The sequence below is a fragment of the Perca flavescens genome, chromosome 6, assembly GCF_004354835.1.
Source record: "Perca flavescens isolate YP-PL-M2 chromosome 6, PFLA_1.0, whole genome shotgun sequence".
NCBI lineage: Eukaryota > Metazoa > Chordata > Actinopteri > Perciformes > Percidae > Perca > Perca flavescens.
Window position 1 is genome coordinate 3,036,741 of NC_041336.1, and position 19,438 is coordinate 3,056,178.

The 19,438-nt window shown below is 42.0% G+C and overlaps 3 protein-coding genes across 4 annotated transcripts in view; 1 reads left to right on the top strand and 2 right to left on the bottom strand.

The window, feature by feature from the left end:
- The window catches only part of dcst1 (DC-STAMP domain containing 1), a 78,428-nt gene that overhangs the window by 5,482 nt on the left and 53,508 nt on the right, over nucleotides 1-19,438 (top strand). The window lies entirely within an intron of this gene.
- Nucleotides 2,253-4,026, bottom strand: LOC114557002 (tripartite motif-containing protein 16-like). The gene has a single exon (XM_028580204.1). It carries the CDS (start codon nucleotides 3,984-3,986, stop codon nucleotides 2,319-2,321), a length of 1,668 nt encoding a protein of 555 aa, XP_028436005.1. The 5' UTR covers nucleotides 3,987-4,026; the 3' UTR covers nucleotides 2,253-2,318.
- On the bottom strand, nucleotides 16,110-17,972 carry LOC114557001 (tripartite motif-containing protein 16-like). The gene has a single exon (XM_028580203.1). It carries the CDS (start codon nucleotides 17,933-17,935, stop codon nucleotides 16,268-16,270), a length of 1,668 nt encoding a protein of 555 aa, XP_028436004.1. The 5' UTR covers nucleotides 17,936-17,972; the 3' UTR covers nucleotides 16,110-16,267.

A 19,438-nucleotide genomic window follows, 5' to 3' on the forward strand; every position in this document is an offset into this window, starting at 1 on the left:
AAAACAGGTTTCTTCACCTGGTTCAATGCTCAGCTGTTCAAATAACAATAAAATGTAAACATAAATTCTGATTAACCCTTGTGTTGTCTTCCCGTCAATATTTTTGACGCCTTTTTTTCAGTTTGTTTTAGTTTTTTCCAACATTTTAAATTGTTAAATTTTTCTTCTACACATTTTCAGCGCTTATTTCTACGTCCCATATTTTCTAATATAGGGCTGGGCGATATAGAGAAAATCAGATATCACGATATTCTTGACCAAATACCTCGATGTATCGATATTGCGGCGATATATTCTAGAGTTGACAGTTGGTGCTCTCGCAAAATATCTTCACGCTTAGATTTTAGATAAATAATCATTAATAATAAAACAGCTAGAACAGTCTGGTAAGTTCCGAAAAGTCCATCACTTCACTGTAACGCAGCCTTTAAAACCAGTAAAAAAGACACTTATGTCATATCACGATATTACGATATTCAAAATCTAAGACGATATCTAGTCTCATATCACGATATCGATATTAATATCGATATATCGCCCAGCCCTAACTAAAGGCAAACTGAGCACATTTGTTATTTCAGAAGAGTGTATCAAACTGGTAACCCTTCGTATGACTCAGTCCCCATGAAGTAGCTCTCAGTTTAGAAAAGGTTGGTGACCCCTGCTCTAGTCTATAATACTTGTCTCGGTACGCCGATTGCAGCATTATACATTTGTAGTCTTGATTTGGGTGTGTACAGCGATCATTTACATTTATAAGGGTTATAAATCAGTATTTCCAGGAAGATGCTGAATTTTTTTGTGATTGTTGCGGGGCAAAAATCTTTGATTATGCGCCACGTTTTCTTAAAAAATGCGATGGAATGTGCATGATATTTATGCAATTTTATGCGATGAAATTTGTAAAAAACTGCTGTTTGCGTAATTACATCACTTCATAACGTTCCCATGGCAACAGGGGGAAATGTCTGCTCTTTTGTGAAGTAAACACAACATTTTTCAACTTTCTGCTAAGATATATTATGGGACTATTTTGCAACGAAAATGCGGGGATTATGAAATCATGCAAAGCCCCGCATATTTTGCACGTAAATCGGCAATTTGGCTGATTATGCGTTGAATTATGCGATCGCATAATCACGTTTTTCTAGATGGACTGACTACTACAGCCATGATAAACCTTTAGTGTTCTTTTAATTCTTTTAACACACTCTACTTAACTTAGTTCCTCAGTTATACTCTCATATCAGTTTCACATTTTCTCCGTCAGCTTTGTATGAAACCCTGGAATGAAGACAGGAAGAAAACACTTTGTTCATGTTAGTTTATTCATCATGTAAAGCTTCAGTTTGTTCACACATCCCATCAGTAAAGTCTGTTCAAAGACTCTTGTTCAATGATTTCATGAACACATTCACTTCATCCACACAGAACCAGAATCTCAGCTATGGAAAAGAGAAGAATGACTTATTGATTATGATTATTATAACAACATTTTGGTCCGCCAAACAAATAAATGTAAATCTAGATTTCTTTACAAATGTCCACAAAGAGAACAAAGTGTGTAGGATAAAGGAGGTCTGGTGATTTCTCTCTTCAGAGCCATGCAGTGGAAGAGAAACTAAATACACTTTGAGTTTGATTTGATTTCTGTGTCACAACAAACATTTGGCCCGTCCCACATGGGATTACAAGACACCGCTATTTAACAGACCTCTTCCTGTCCCGCAGATACATAACTTAGAGAAATACATGAATAACAAACAAGAACTAATATCTACAGATCATCTCGGTAGAGATTAGGGCTGCAGCTATCGATTCTTTTTGTAATCGATTAATCTAGCACTTTATCGATCGATTAATCGGATATTTTATTTTTTGCGTTTTTAAACAACCCAAACTAGGGAAAAAAGCAACATTTGTATTGCCTACATTGCTTACAATATAATCTCTCAAAAAACTAAACATATTAAGTTCATTTAAGTGCCATATTACATTGTTTTTAAAGATTTTTAAAAAAAAATATCATCCTCAAACTAAGGCATACACAAACATTACATTATGTTGTGTTAACTTTCAGAACTACAAGTTTCAACCTGAGACTGATCTGTATATACAGTAGGCCTATATGAAAATATTAGTTACACTCAACCTATTTTCATTAATATATTTGATTATAATGTCACACAGCTCTGTTACACTTATACTATTAGATCGTTGATCAGCTGTTTCTCCGTGGAGAGAGAGAGAGAGACAGAGAGAGAGAGATGCGCAACAATCAGCTGTTTGTTTGTTTGTTGTGTTGTGTTGACTTCTGTCTATTTTAGTTTGCACAACTCAGCAGAGTCTCCAAGAGAACCATAAAACCCTAGTCCAGCATAGAGGGGCTGAGTGAATGTGGTCTGGACTCTGTGGAGGAGAGTCATGGTTTCAGAGACACTGTAGAAGGACAGAATACCTGCACTGTGATCCAGGTACACTCCTACTCTGGAGGACTCAGGACCTGAGATGGTAGTATGGACTTTGTTGGACCAAAATAAATAAGTGTTGTTGTTACAATATAACGCCCAAGATTTGTCATTGAATCCAAATTCACATTCAAATGACCTCACTGCTCTGCTGATATCCTTGTATGAGACTGCTACATACACTGCTCCTCTCCTCTCCACCTCCCAGTAACAACATCCAGTCAGACTCTCTCTACTCAGGACCTGCCACCAGCCAGTGAATCTGTCTGGGTGACTAGAATAAGACTGTGTTTGACTCATTACTGTTGCTTTCCTGTTCCCCTCAGATAATAAAAGCTGTGTGTGTGCTGTGTTTGGATCCAGTGTGATTTCACGTGAATATTTTAAGAATCCAGCTCTGGTCTTGGGCTCTGGTTGTGGCAGTAAAACATCCACTTCAGTCCCTGTCAGTGAGACGTTTGTCCTCTTCTCTCTCAGGACGTCCTGTAGTTTATCTCTGACTTCTGACACGGCTGCTGTCACGTCCTCAAAGCAGCTCAGAGGACAGATATGGATGCTGGATGCTGATTGGCTGAGTGGTGACAGTGAGGGGTAGTTGTGTAGAAACTGGGTGTGATCCTCTGTGTGTGAGAGCTTCTCCAGCTCAGAGTCTTTCCTCTTCAGGTCAGTGATCTCCTGCTCCAGCTTCTCCTGAAGCTCTCTGACTCGACTCTCTTCTCTTTTCTGCTGGGATCTGACCTGCTGCTTCACATCAGAGCTTCTTTTCTCCAGGAGACGGATCAGCTCAGTGAAGATCTTCTCGCTGTCCTCCACTGCTTTATCAGCAGAGAGATTGATGACCTCCGCCTGCTGTTGAAGCAGCTTCACATCTTTCTCTCTGTCCTGGATTCTCTGCTGGATGGTCTGTCGACTCCCCTCAAGCTTTTTCTGCCTCTCAGTCCTTTCTGCTGCAGCTGAGACTGTGTTGTGGCCTTTATGTTCATCCACAGAGCAGAGATAACAGATAAGTTGCTGATCAGTACGACAGAACATCTTCATCACCTCATCATGACGAGAGCAGACGTTCTCCTGGAGCTTCTTGGACGGCTCCACCAGCTTGTGTTTCTTGAATGTCTCTGATTCATAATGAGGCTGAAGGTGTTTCTCACAGAAAGAAGCCAGACATTGCAGACAGGACTTGTGTGCTTTGAGTTTTCTCCCGGTGCAGACATCACAGGCCACATCTTCAGCTCCAGCATAGCAGTGATCAGCAGGAGCAGCTTGGAGTCCAGTCTTCTTCAGCTCCTCCACTAAATCTGCTAACATGGTGTTTTTCAGCAGGACAGGCCTCGGTGTGAATGTCTTCCTGCACTGAGGGCAGCTGTAGCTGTACTTACAATCCTCTACATCCCAGTGGCTTTTAATACAGTCCATGCAGTAGCTGTGTCCACAGGGAGTAGTCACCGGATCCTTCAGTAGATCCAGACAGATGGAACAAGAGAAGGTTTCCCGGTCCAGCTGAACTCCTTTCTGCGCCATTTCAGCTCTCAGTCAGTGACAACAACTGTCTGAGTCTCACTTCCTGAGTGAAACTAGTCTGAGCTCTGATCTAAAAACAGCAGTCATAGGCTGTTGTACCTCCTCCAGCATGTTGGTTACACCCCTCTGCAAACTGTAGCTCTGAAGGGGAGGGAACAAGGAAATATGAGCACAGAGTGGAGCTGGCTGTGTTTGAGAGCAGAAAGAGGATGGGGAGGGATTATCAAGCTTTGTTCTTTCCTGGAAGAGGAGTGGTTTGGGAGAGATCCTGGCTGTGTTGCAATGCCCATACTACCATTAGTATGAGAGGGAAAGATTTAGTTTGTCCCAATACATAGTATGTCAAAAGCACTATACCAAATATATGTCCTAATGCTTCCGGTCAGATTTTGCAGCATGCAAGCCAGCATGCTTTTCTGACCCACAATCCTCTGTGCAGCATATCTGAGCAAAAGGCTCAAAGTTCAAGTTGTAATGTTATCACAGAGTTTTATGTCCCGACTGTCTGCAGACTGTACTGCAGGCAACAGTACATACTTTGTAAGAGCAGCTGCAGTTTGTACTGATGTAAAAAGAAAAATTACATGATAAGGAAGGCAGCAAAACTTGTTGACAACAGAGCTCATTTCTCATTTAAAAACTCTGCTGACTTCAGCTATTAGGAGGTAAACTCTTCAGAATCAGAGGGCTTGGAGACAGCTCCCCAGATTACTAAATGACTGAGTTGTCCTGTAATTAAGTGGATCAAACTTTATAGCTTTACAGCTCTTAAAATAGTAAAATATAAAGCAACCTTAACTCTAACTGGTTCTGTCTCAAACACCTGAGTGAAACTAAATCCTAGCTCACACAATCCTAGTTAAGAAAAACAGCTCAAACAAATCAGTCACGTTAACATCAGACAGCAGATACAGTAACAGTGAAGCAGAGAAGCCTATTTTCGTTCATCGTTTTGTTTATTTCTACGTCATCGTATCATTAAACACAATTTCAGAAGGTACCATGATCATATGTAGGCTGCATGAAATGGGAAACCCCAAATCAGCTACTAAAAGCTTTCCAGAGGGGGCCCGATAACAATAAACATACAACAGATATTATACAAACTAGGGCTTTCAGCATTAACATGTTAATCGCGATGCGATTAAGGGCCGAGCATAACGCGTACATTTTTGTTTTTTAATCGCATTAATCATATGCCGCCATTTATTAACTTATTTTACACTTCACTCGGCTTCACGTCGTGCCTAACGGGCTACTATTTTGACCCTTTGCTGCACCATTACTTATCATCAAGCTGTCATACTTCCTCGTAACTGCTGCTGCAGGCAGCAGTACGACAGAACATCTTCATCACCTCATCATGACGAGAGCAGATGTTCTCCTGGAGCTTCTTGGACGGCTCCACCAGCTTGTATTTCTTGAATGTCTCTGATTCATAATGAGGCTGAAGGTGTTTCTCACAGAAAGAAGCCAGACATTGCAGACAGGACTTGTGTGCTTTGAGTTTTCTCCCAGTGCAGAAATCACAGGCCACATCTTCAGCTCCAGCATAGCAGTGATCAGCAGGAGCAGCTTGGAGTCCAGTCTTCTTCAGCTCCTCCACTAAATCTGCTAACATGGTGCTTTTCAGCAGGACAGGCCTCGGTGTGAACGTCTTCCTGCACTCAGGGCAGCTGCAGCTGTACTTACAATCCTCTTCATCCCAGTGGCTTTTAATACAGTTCATGCAGTAAATCCTGGCTGTTAGCCTGGTCTGGAGCAGGCTAGCTGTACAGAATAAATCTCCATGGTGATTTATGGGCCTCTGCTTTCGTGAAACCGAGTCAAGACTAAATTCATCCAGGATAACTGGGAAATCCCAGCTTAAATCCCTTATCTTGGTTTTGTGAAACAGGCCCCTGGACTTGGTCTTGACTCTGTTGTGTTTCAAAATCCACTAAGTAGGCAAGAAGAAGACTTAAAAGTTTAACAAGTATTTATTTAAGTAAAATCATAAGAGCATAAACGTGTACACGGGTTGAGCAGGCACACAGGCTTCTCTCATCAGACTGAATTTTCTGGCTTATACATGAATTCATATATCAGTCTCTAAGAGCATTTTGATTTGTTTATTAAAAGTTGGAGGAGTACCGTGGTTTAGACTTGGCCTCCCCTGGTTGGTGCACAGACTGGTCCCAGTCTTTTGGCACACGCCCTCTTCATCAGCTGTTAGGCAGACTTTAACTATGCTGATGGTCAGAGAGAACAATGCGCCGCTGTTGCCTGTCACAGGTTGAGGAGTAACTTATTCTCATGGTCAAACTGATATCAAACTGATATTAACTTTGTTGCTGCACTCTTGTTGCTTTCTGACCACCGTCATACAGTGCTGCTTTCTGCACGTACAACAGTATCCTTTTCTCATTTTGCATGACTAAGCTGTCACAGTGCTCTTCCACTAAACACACAACTATAATTCAACTATGATTTGTATCCTCATAAAGCATAGCCAGCTTGACTGATTATTTTTATTTCTTACAGATCCCCCTTTTCACACCTCAGGTGTGAATACTACTAAATTTAGGATTATATGGCCCTCAAACTGGTAAATAATTGGCCGCACTAGGGGAAGAAGAAGCAAGATTAATATAGCATAGCATTACATTGGTGATTCACTTCCTTCATTGTCCAAATCAGTCTCATCACCATCCTCCATCCCCAACAGGGGCATGGAGTAGGCTGGAGGAGCATCTTTCTGGGGATCTTTTTTGGTCAGAGCCACATCAATCCATCTGTTCACCAGAGTGAGACAACAAGGGATGCAACAGCATCCACAACACACCAATATGCCCAGAAACACTGCCACGGACATAAGCATGGAGAGCACAATTGCTTTGTATTTGCCAAAAACGTCCTCCAGCCAACTGGTGATGGGGTTTTCAGCCACACCCGAGTTCTCTGCTAGTTCATTGGCTAGAGAGGTCAACCCCTCCAAGGCTCTAGTGATGCTACCATCCGGGGCAGTATTATTGGGAATAAATGTACAACAAGCATCTCCAAACATGTGGCACACACCCCCTTTTTCTGCCAACAACATGTCCAGTGCCATACGGTTCTGAAATGCCATGAGTGAGGAGGCGCCTAATTGTTCGGACACACCCCTCAGGCCATCCCTAGTCCGGTTCAAAAACCTCTGCTGGTTGTAGTATATATAATTTATCCAGTCCACATTCTTGTTTGTAGTTATCCAGGGCAGTATAGATTCAAAACCCTTTGCTATCTGATTCTGAGCTTTGAACTCCTCTGGTACACCCCTTGGTATTCCAATTGCATCTATATACACCTTACTATCTATAGACCCGAACGGGGTGCTTGGATCTCCCCATGTACCAAAACCCAAGTCAGTGTCTCTTTTAGCCCTCTTCAAGGAATGTTTGTGGTAGGTAGACTGTACTGTCTCCTCTAGCTTCCCTGCGCTAATAGGAAGCATGGTAATCGGCAATAATAGGGACACTAAGGCGCAGCTTCCCCCCCATTTAGCAGGTAAGGATGGTCTAAGGCGGGGCTGTGTCGAGTCCCTTACTCTGATTGTTAAACATCGGCTGTGTGACATTGGGAACGAACGAAGATGTGTTGTAGGTGTATATACAAAACTTCTTAGGTAGGTGTCCCACATTCATGGTAGAGCTGTTGGGTTGTGTGATGCAAGTATAGTTACCAGGGTAGGCGACCACTCCTGGAGGCGGTTGTATTGCACGCACTCTGGGATACAGAAGAGACAGGGTCCTGCAGACATCACTTTCCATGGTCACATCACTGTAAAGACTTGACATACAATTATAACCAATAAGGTCGTCCACAGGTGAGAGTGGGAATGGTACTGTCCCCAAATGAGGTCTTGCTTTAGCACAGATAACACAGTCAGACATGTTATGCGTTCTAGCAGTATATTTCATCATTTTGAGCCACGTGTTACCTGAGGGTGTGAAACCAGTTTCCATCTCCAACCTTTCCTCAATGGTAAAGTCCTCTAGGTTCAAATATTTTACTAATGGCCCTTTAGAGTCTTTCAGGACACCCATACCTGTGTTCATTGCGTCAACCTGGACAGTAATGGATGTGGACAGTGTACTATTACTCCATGGGTCTGTGACTTGAATGATGAACTGTCCTAACGGATCTTTCCCTTCAGCATACAATCCCATAACATAAGTCCCTGCATCCTCTGGTTTTGGATCCTTCAACGTCACATATATAGGATTACATTTCTGTTCCTGGCATCGTCTTTCCTGCTTTCTACCTACACTCAGTCTGGATTTCAGGTCCCTATGTGTTATCGTAAGGTGCATTGTATCATATGATTCACATCCCACATTTCCCCAATCTGAGCCTGTGTTAGCTATGGCACACTTCCAACTGCTACACCACTTGCCTGAGTTGGTCGTGACGCATATGTATATGACTTCCTCTCTTCTGTCTTTGGTGGTGCATGGCACTATGTCGCATAGGTCTAATAGGGCTGTGCTTGTGTGTCCCCTAATAAATGACAATGTGATCTGTCCTTTTGTTCTTGTCACCTGAACCTCCCTTCTTCCTCTGTCATATTTGGTATCTATGAACCAAAATAACAACATAACGAGTATGGCTGTAGATATTAGCATACCTACCCAGACCTTCCATGTGCATACATAGTAGTATTTTTGTCTGGGTTCACTCCCTTGGCCTGATTGCCTAAGTTTGAACGGGAGCGGCATTGTGGATCAAATCAGCTCTAACTTCCTTCAAATCACGGGAAGGTGTAGGTGCTGGGGAACAATGTGTCAGGTGGTGCCAAGCAGCTCCTGCCTTGCCTTTTACTTGGACAGAGTGTGAGGTAACCTCCCTCACTTCGTACGGTCCAAGCCACCTGGGCTCGGTCCACTTTCTCTTGTGGACTTTCACTCGCACTCAGTCACCTACCGGGGCCTTGAATGGTTTCTTGTTATTGTGTTTGTTGCATGTGTCACATTCTTCCACAAAGTTGGTGATGATGTCTGACATCCATGGGTGCCACCATAGTTCTTTCATGTTTGTCAGGGTTCTTCTGGTTCCCTCATGGGTGGGGCCGTGCATGGTTGGGAACAATAGTCGACATAGCTTTGCCGGAGCCACTATGTGTCCAGTGTGTGACCTCCAAATGCCGTCTTTATCCTTGCATGCTCCTTTTCTCTGCCATTCTGAATGTTCATATGGTCCGGCCTCTTCTTGGATGTCTTTTATGTTTTCTGTGGTTAGTTCTGTTGGTCCTCCCTCTGGTTGTAGTGTCATTTGTCTGGGAGTGTACCCTCCAACTTCTTTGGCTCTTTGGTCTGCTGCTTCATTTCCTTTTGCCACCCTTGTGTCTGCTTTGTCATGTCCTTTGCACTTCATTATTGCCACTGCTGCTGGCACTTTTACTGCTTCCAGTAGGGTTACCAGTTGATCCTTGTGCTTGACGGGAGTCTTGCTGGTGGTCAGGAAATTCCTCTTTTGCCATTGTGGTCCATCTATATGCACCGCTCCATGTGCGTATGCTGAGTCTGTGTAGATATTGACCCTTTTCCCTTCTGACCACTGCAGTGCTTTTGTGAGTGCCAATATTTCAGCCATTTGTGCTGATGCAGGTTGTGGTATTATTCCTGAGTCCACTTCGGTGTGTGTACCGTCTGCGTGTTGTTCCATCACCGCATACGCAGCCACATTTCCATTTTCTCCTTTGTAGCAGCATCCATCTGTGTACAGCCAATGTTGTGCATCTGGCAGAGGTTCGTTTTTCAGGTCTGGCCTGAGTTTCAGTTCTTGTGCTGCCACTTCTTCACAGCTGTGGGGTTTTCCGTGTCCCATTTTGTCTGCCAAATTGATGGCTGAGGTTACAAAAGTGATGTGGGGTTGTCTCAGCTCCTTCTGTATTTTCAGTTTTCGTTCAGTACTGAACGTGAATGCATTGCTCTGATGTTTGTCCTTGTTCAATAGTGTCCAATTTTGAGCTGTGGTAGGTTAGCACTAACCTGTCTCCCCCCTTTTTCTGGAAAAGAGCGGCATGAACATGTCCGTTCTTGACAGAAACATCAAGATGCCAACATGGTCCAGCTCCCTGGGTGATTGGCGGGAGGTCATCCAGTAACCCCTCCAGATCTCTGTGTTTAAATGGCACATACACTCCAAAGTTGGTTGAGGGGTGTTCCATAATAGGGAAAGCTCCGGTCCCCCCTTTTTTGGGTCTGTCTCTAAGGTCATATTCTCTTCTTGCTTCATCCATGACCTTCGCTTCTCCTTCAAACACACCTTGCAGTGTGGGGGACCCCTTTTGGTGAAGTGTTTTGTAATTCTGTGCTGCTTTTCATCTTCATCGTCAGTAGAGGATACGTCAGTTCCTGATTCCTTCAAGCTAACCGCTGAGGTGTGGCTGGAGAAGGTGTAGTCAGAGTGTTTGGAGACTTTATCTGAGGGTTTCATTTACAAATAGATCAAAAGGAGGTGGTCTCACTTGCAGACCCCCTCTAGGAGTGCTCTGGGACCGAGGTTGGGGCAGGAGTTGAGGCGTTGATTGTGATGGTGGCAGTTGGAGTGATGCAGTGGATGGTCCTGGGGGTCCTTGGCCTGGTGGTGACTGTGTCCCAACCATGGATTCCCCCTTGAGCTGGCTCATTTCTGCTCTGGTGTTTTCCATTTGATTTTCTAGTTTGTCAACTGTGTCAGTCAGGTCGGCTGTGCATTTCACCAGATTTGCCAGGTCGTTGTGTTGGGGGATGTCCAGATCCAGAACTCCTCCATTCACTTCCAGTACACCTCTCTTTACTGGCACCACAGGAGCTTGAACCACTGTTATAGCCTCGTAGGATGGAGGTGCTGTTGGTTGTGGCAGGGAAGGTTACATGCTGGCAGTGGCTGTGGTTGGGTTATTATTAGTCTTTTCTGGTACTACTTCAGTTGTGCCACCAGATGTTGCCAACTTATCATTTTTCCTTTTCAGTTTATCCAGCACTTCAGTCAGCCCCCTTGTGACATCTTTCTCCACGGCCTTCTTTTGTTTACGCCCCCATGCAGGCCCCCACCTACTACTCCCTTTTTCTTTCCATTCTGTGTCTGCCACTCGTGCCTGACTCTCTGCTCTGATATTCAAAGTTCTCAATACACTCTCATCTCTCCCTATGTCTGCCAACAGTCCTTCCTTTTCCCACTTACAAAGTATCTTTTTCCCTGTCTCAACCCATTGTTTCTGCTGCAACCCCCCGGGTGCTTTCTTCCCCAGTTTCACCAACAGAAAAGCTGTCAGTTCTTCCATTTCAGCACTGTATGCACAATCTTTCACTTCTTTTTGCCATGATACAGTTCCCAACAGCACCCAAAACACACTATATATAAGAAACCGAATATATTTTCAACGAACAATTGTCTCTGCTTTTCAAAGTGTCAATTTGACTCTGTAATGTCAGTTACAGAGTTACAGTCTCTTGTCCTGCTGTATGTTGCTCTCAAAATCTGAGTCTAGCTCTAAACTCACTTCGTCACCACTACCTGTTACTGTTTCACTCTTTTCCTAAAGTATTCTCCCCTGTCCGTTCGGACACTTCACACAATGAACCTTCACTAATAATTGTTTCTACTTCAAGCTGTGCCTTATTAATTTTATCCTCTTCACAGTATACCTCAAAATCAAACAGCGCTCTAGTAATTTTATTCTCTTCACAATATACTTCAAAATCTGCCTCCGTATCGAAATGTAAAACTTTTTCTGTCATTGCATTGAATTCACAATCATTGGCTTTTTACAGTATCTACCAACCAACCGACTGAGATTCCTCTAATTAAGTCAAATTAAACCAACTCTCCGGTCACAGTGGACCAGGAGCTTTTTACAGGCTTTCTTTTCACTCTGTTAACAGTTCTTATTTTACAATTTTGTTTTACTGTTTAGTTTTCTTTTATACTCTTAAGATTTCATTCAATTTACCAACGGCACTCTTGTTCTTCTTCACTCAAAAATTTGGTTATGCTCAATGTGCAGAAGTTAGATATTAACAGGTCTCTGCTTACCTTATTTTTGACAGCGCGCTGTTTTGAGTGAACGAAAAACTGGAGTCCGTCCTGTCTGCTCAATTCAGGGGAAAGTCCTCTGGCGCCACTTAGTGGATCACGTCAGGGTCACCACTTTTTCATGTCTCAAAATCCACTAATTAGGCAAGAAGAGGACTTAAAAGTTTAACAAGTATTTATTTAAGTAAAATCATAAGAGCATAAACGTGTACACGGGTCCGAGTTGAGCAGGCACACAGGCTTCTCTCATCAGACTGAATTTTCTGGCTTATACATGAATTCATATATCAGTCTCTAAGAGCATTTTGATTAGTTTATTAAAAGTTGGAGGAGTACCGTGGTTTAGACTTAGCCTCCCCTGGTTGGTGCACAGACTGGTCCCAGTCTTTTGGCACACGCCCTCTTCATCAGTTCTTAGGCAGACTTTAACTATGCTGATGGTCAGAGAGAACAATGCGCCGCTGTTGCCTGTCACAGGTTGAGGAGTAACTTATTCTCATGGTCAAACTGATATCAAACTGATATTAACTTTGTTGCTGCACTCTTGTTGCTTTCTGACCACCGTCATACAGTGCTGCTTTCTGCACATACAACAGTAGCCTTTTCTCATTTTGCATGACTAAGCTGTCACAGTGCTCTTCCACTAAACACACAACTATAATTCAACTATGATTTGTATCCTCATAAAGCATAGCCAGCTTGACTGATTATTTTTATTTCTTACAACTCCGATTCGAACCTTTTTGGACTCGGTCTTGACTAGTCCTGATCTTGGACTCAACAACGGTGGTCTTGACTACAGCCCTGCCTGCAATGTCAAACTGGAACATATTACCACTGCATTAAACACAGATTACAAGTGAGGTCAGTTTCAAAAAGGGAGTTAAATTAGCATTAGTCAAACAGAAATCATCTTAAAGTGCATATTATAGTGGGGATGTGAATGTGGATTAATATCGTGTTGTTTACCTAAGTACTGAGAAAAGTTAAAGGCATTTGTTTTTGTGCAGAATAAGTTAAGAATCCCTCCGTCATTATATTACTATTACTAAATATTTTGAGCAAACAAAGTCTAAATAATTTGAGAAAAAGTCAAAATAATTTGAGAAAAAGTCAAAATAATTTGAGAAACAGTCAAAATAAGAAAAAAAGTAATTTGAGAAAAAAAGTCTAAATATTTTGACTTGGAGATGGAGACAGCTTAGAGCCCAAAAGGACGCCTAGTTGGCTAATTTCCACCTGAACAGGTACCGTTAGCTTCAGGCTCATTTATCACGGCTACAAGGGACCGGCATTTTATGTAATTTCAATATTTGTGTTCTCAAATTGAATTATGTAGCTAGAGTAGTCGAGTTGGTTACTCACTAAAACAACTGAGACACTGCCAGTAAAGTGATCTTAACTGTTACACAACACAATGAATCTGACAGCACATTGGACTGAGTGTGATTGTGGTTGTAAAAAATAAAAAATATATATTTTGAATTTTGACAAGATTAATCAGAAATTATCTCATCATCAAAAAAATCTAAATATTTTTAGGAAAAAAGTCAAAATATTTATTATTCATCATCATCAATAAAACACATTTCAAACAAACTGAGAAGACGGCGGTGATCTGTATTCTTAATAAATGAAAACCATAAATATTTAACACTATCACATTTCATAGTTTTAATCTGAGACTTGGAAGGCCCGGAGAAAATAAAAGACTTTAGATTGAATTATAACAAAATATATAATCGTGTGAAACTCTTTTATGGTTCTTATATTCACAGCAGGTTTCATCCTGTTAACGTACAGAATATATAAACAGATACTTACATTCACATTAAACTAATGTTAAACACCTTCATGAAAACCTCTTCGGCTCGAACATAGTAATAGTAGCTATTACTGATTTCTATTCTGAAATTATTTAGACTTTTTTTTTTCTCAGAACTCGAACCTCCTATGGCGCCATTTTGATGCTACCAAGCCGACACCTCCCGTTGGCATCCCATTGACTCCCATTCATTTTGTCGTCACTTTGACAGAGAATAACTTTACATCTGAAGCGTTTAAAGACTCTATTTGTCCATTGTTTATTTCTAAAGAAACACGACAATGTATAAAAGGCTCCATTACCTTGTACCTCACGTTATGGCTCCGTAGCAGACTCTTCTATAAAAATACACTAACGATTGGGTCATAACCACGAGACTTACTGTCACACAGTAGAGGAATTACCGTATAGTACAGGAGAAGCTCACAGGCAGTTTGGACTTACATTATCTGTTTAGGTTTAATTACTCATGTTAACTAGCATGTTAGTGATCAGTAATTACTAATGTTAACTATCATGTTAGTGATCAGTAATTACTAATGTTAACTAGCATGTTAGTGATCAGTAATTACTAATGTTAACTAGCATGTTAGTGATCAGTAATTACTAATATTAACTAGCATGTTAGTGATCAATAATTAGCCTGTACCTATGTTATCTCCTTACATATACCTACACTCTCCGTCTCTGTAAAATTGGGAATGATCATTTACATTTATAAGGGTTATTAATCAGTCCTTCCAGAAAGATGCAGATTTTTTTTGTGATTGTTGCGGGGCAAAAATCCTTGATTATGCGGCAATGTTTTCTTAAAAAATGCGATAGAATATATGGGATATTTATGCAATTTTATGCGATGAAATAATAAATAATAATAATAAATAATAAAAACTGCGGTTTGATGAAAAAGACAGACACCGACACCCTGCTTTTTGATGATGTTCACGTCGCGGAAATCGGCAATTTATGCGGTGAAAGTGCGCCCCCCCCCGCATAACTATGCAGACTTTGGCTGATTATGCGTTGAATTATGCGATCGCATAATCACGTTTTTCTGGAGGGACTGGTTAGTACAGCCATGATAAACCTTTTATTGTTCTTTTAATTCTTTTAACACACTCTACTTAATCGCAGTGAACAAGTGATAGAAAACTCTGCTCATTTCTCTGTGACGGAGCAGTTTTAGTGAGGAGAGTTGAAAGGACAGAGACTGACTGACTCTAAACATGAACACTGTACTTTGTGGTGTTTCAGGAGGAAAAGTGCTTCAGTTATACTCTCATATCAGTTTCACATTTTCTCCGTCAGCTTTGTATGAAACCCTGGAATGAAGACAGGAAGAAAATACTTTGTTCATGTTAGTTTATTCATCATGTAAAGCTTCAGTTTGTTCACACATCCCATCAGTAAAGTCTGTTCAAAGACTCTTGTTCAATGATTTCATCAACACATTCACTTCATCCACACAGAACCAGAATCTCAGCTATGGAAAAGAGAAGAATGACTTATTGATTATGATTATTATAACAACATTTTGGTCCGCCAAACAAATAAATGTTAATCTAGATTTCTTTACAAATGTCCACAAAGAGAACAACGTGTGTAGGATAAAGGAGGTCTGGTGCTTTCTCTCTTCAGAGCCATGCAGTGGAAGAGAAACTAAATACACTTTTAATTTGATTTGATTTCTGTGTCACACCAAACATTTGGCCCGTCCCACATGGGATTACAAGACACCGCTATTTAACAGACTTCTTCCTGTCCCGCAGATACATAACGTGGAGAAATACATGAATAACAAACAACAACTCATATCTACAGATCATCTTGGTAAAGATCTTTTTTAACATATCGTCCTGTTTCAACAATCAAAGGTAAAATAACAGATCTCTACTGAGCACATTGAGAGATTCTGGGACTCCCCAAATGATTTTCTCAACAAACAAAAAACATTTCATCACTTCTAAAATGTCAATACAAGAGACAAAAACGTCAAACTAATTTCCAAAGACGTTGATGAAAACAAATAAATCTCAAAAAAACTGACAAGAAATGTTGATAGAAGCAAAAAAAAAATACGAAAAAATGTCACAAAAACCTGTAAACACATGAAAACATGACACTAACAAAAAATGTTGAAAAGTGGCCAGGTTTGTTCAGCGGGTAGGGTAAGCGCACATATACTGAGAGGTTTATGCCTCGACGCAGAGGTCCAGGGTTCGAGTCCCACCTGTGACGATTTCCTGCATGTATTCCCCCTCTCTCACCTCGCTGTCATATCAAAATAAAGGCAGAAAAGGCCCAAAAAATATCGTGAAAAAAAATAAAATGTCACAACAATCAGCTGTCAGCAACAAACATGGAGACTAAATAAGTCGAAGAGTTAAAACACTGAATTTAACCCTTAAATGACTTCTGTCTATTTTAGTTTACACAACTCAGCAGAGTGTCCAGGAGAACCATAAAACCCTAGTCCAGCATAGAGGGGCTGAGTGAATGTGGTCTGGACTCTGTGGAGGAGAGTCATGGTTTCAGAGACACTGTAGAAGGACAGAATACCTGCACTGTGATCCAGGTACACTCCTACTCTGGAGGACACAGGACCTGAGACGGGAGTAGTGACATTGTTGTACCAAAATGTATATCTGTTGTTGGTACAATCCAACGCCCATGATTTGTCATTGAATCCAAATCCACATTCATACGACCTCCCTGCTCTGCTGATATTCTTGCATGTGACTGCTACATTAACTGCTCCTCTCTTCTCCACCTCCCAGTAACAACATCCAGTCAGACTCTCTCTACTCAGGACCTGCTCCCAGCCAGTGAATCTGTCTGGGTGACTAGAATAAAACTGTGTTTGACTCATAAATGTTGCTTTCCTGTTCCCCTCAGATAATAACAGATGTGTGTGTGCTGTGTTTGGATCCAGTGTGATTTCACGTGAATATTTTAAGAAGTCAGCTCTGGTCTTGGGCTCTGATTGTGGCAGTAAAACATCCACTTCAGTCCCTGTCAGTGAGACGTTTGTCCTCTTCTCTCTCAGGACGTCCTGTAGTTTATCTCTGACTTCTGACACGGCTGCTGTCACGTCCTCAAAGCAGCTCAGAGGACGGATATGGATGTTGGATGCTGATTGGCTGAGTGGAGACAGTGAGGGGTAGTTGTGTAGAAACTGGTTGTGATCCTCTGTGTGTGAGAGCTTCTCCAGCTCAGAGTCTTTCCTCTTCAGCTCAGTGATCTCCTGCTCCAGCTTCTCCTGAAGCTCTCTGACTCGACTCTCTTCTCTTTTCTGCTGGGATCTGACCTGCTGCTTCACATCAGAGCTTCTTTTCTCCAGGAGACGGATCAGCTCGGTGAAGATCTTCTCGCAGTCCTCCACTGCTTTATCAGCAGAGAGATTGATGGCCTCCGCCTGCTGTTGAAGCAGCTTCACATCTTTCTCTCTGTCCTGGATTCTCTGCTGGATGGTCTGTCGACTCCCCTCGAGCTCTCTCTGCCTCTCAGTCCTTTCTGCTGCAGCTGAGACTGTGTCGTGGCCTTTATGTTCATCCACAGAGCAGAGATAACAGATAAGCTGCTGATCAGTACGACAGAACATCTTCATCACCTCATCATGATGAGAGCAGACGTTCTCCTGGAGCTTCTTGGACGGCTCCACCAGCTTGTGTTTCTTGAATGTCTCTGATTCATAATGAAACTGAAGGTGTTTCTCACAGTAAGAAGCCAGACATTGCAGACAGGACTTGTGTGCTTTGAGTTTCCTCCCGGTGCAGAAATCACAGGCCACATCTTCAGCTCCAGCATAGCAGTGATTAGAAGGAGCAGCTTGGAGTCCAGTCTTCTTCAGCTCCTCCACTAAATCTGATAACATGGTGTTTTTCAGCAGGACAGGCCTCTGTGTGAACGTCTTCCTGCACTGAGGACAGCTGTAGCTGTACTTACAATCCTCTACATCCCAGTGGCATTTAATACAGTCCATGCAGTAGTTATGTCCACAGGGAGTAGTCACCGGATCCTTCAGTAGATCCAGACAGATGGAACAAGAGAAGGTTTCCCGGTCCAGCTGAACTCCTTTCTGCGCCATTTCACCTCTCGCTCAGTAACGACTGTCTGAGTCTCACTTCCTGAGAAGTGAAACTAGTCTGAGCTCTGATCTAAACACAGCAGTGACACGCTGTAGTACTTCCCCCAGCATGTTGGTTACACCCCTCTGCAAACTGTAGCTCTGAAGGGGAGGGAACAAGGAAATATGATCCCAGAGTGGAGCTGGCTGTGTTTGAGAGGAGGAAGAGGAGGGAGGGGTTATCAAGCTTTGTTCATTCCTGGAAGAGGAATGGTTTGGGAGAGATACTGGCTGTGTTGCTATGCCCATACTACCATTAGTATGAGAGGGAAAGATTTAGTTTGTCCCAATACATAGTATGTCAAAAGCACTATACCAAATATATGTCCTAATGCTTCTGGTCAGATTTTGCAGCATGCAAGCCAGCATGCTTTTCTGACCCACAATCCTCTGTGCAGCATATCTGAGCAAGAGGCTCAAAGTTCAAGTTGTAATGTTATCACAGAGTTTTATGTCCCGACTGTCTACAAACTGTACTGCAGGCAACAGTACATACTTTGTAAGAGCAGCTGCAGTTTGTACTGATGTAAAAAAAAATTACATGATAAGGAAGGCAGCAAAACTTGTTGACAAAAGAGCTCATTTCTCATTTGAAAACTCTGCTGACTTCAGCTATTAGGAGGTAAACTCTTCAGAATCAGAGGGCTTGGAGACAGCTCCCCAGATTACTAAATGACTGAGTTGTCCTGTAATTAAGTGGATCAAACTTTATAGCCTTACAGCTCTTGAAATAGTAAAATATATAGCAACCTTAACTCTAACTGGTTCTGTCTCAAACACCTGAGGGAAACTAAATCCTAGCTCACACAATCCTAGTTAAGAAAAACAGCTCAAACAAATCAGTCACGTTAACGTCAGACAGCAGATACAGTAACAGTGAAGCAGAGAAGCCTATTTTCGTTCATGGTTTCGTTTATTTCTACGTCATCATTGTATCATTAAACACAATTTCAGAAGGTACCATGATCATATGTAGGCCGCATGAAATGGGAAACCCCAAATCAGCTACTAAAAGCTTCTCAGAGGGGGCCCGATAACAATAAACATACAACAGATATTATACAAACTAGGGCTTTCAGCATTAACATGTTAATCGCGATGCGATTAAGGGCCGAGCATAACGCGTACATTTTTGTTTTTTGATCGTATTAATCATATGCCGCCATTTATTAATTTATTTTACACTTCACTCGGCTTCACGTCGTGCCTAACGGGCTACTATTTTGACCCTTTGCTGAACCTTTACTTATCATCAAGCTGTCATACTTCCTCGTAACTGCTGCTGCAGGCAGCAGTACGACAGAACATCTTCATCACCTCATCATGACGAGAGCAGACGTTCTCCTGGAGCTTCTTGGACGGCTCCACCAGCTTGTATTTCTTGAATGTCTCTGATTCATAATGAGGCTGAAGGTGTTTCTCACAGAAAGAAGCCAGACATTGCAGACAGGACTTGTGTGCTTT

Coding starts and splice junctions, on each gene's coding strand:
- LOC114557001 (XM_028580203.1), bottom strand. CDS start 17,935: ATGGCGCAGAAAGGAGTTCAGCTGGACCGGGAAACCTTCTCTTGTTCC.
- LOC114557002 (XM_028580204.1), bottom strand. CDS start 3,986: ATGGCGCAGAAAGGAGTTCAGCTGGACCGGGAAACCTTCTCTTGTTCC.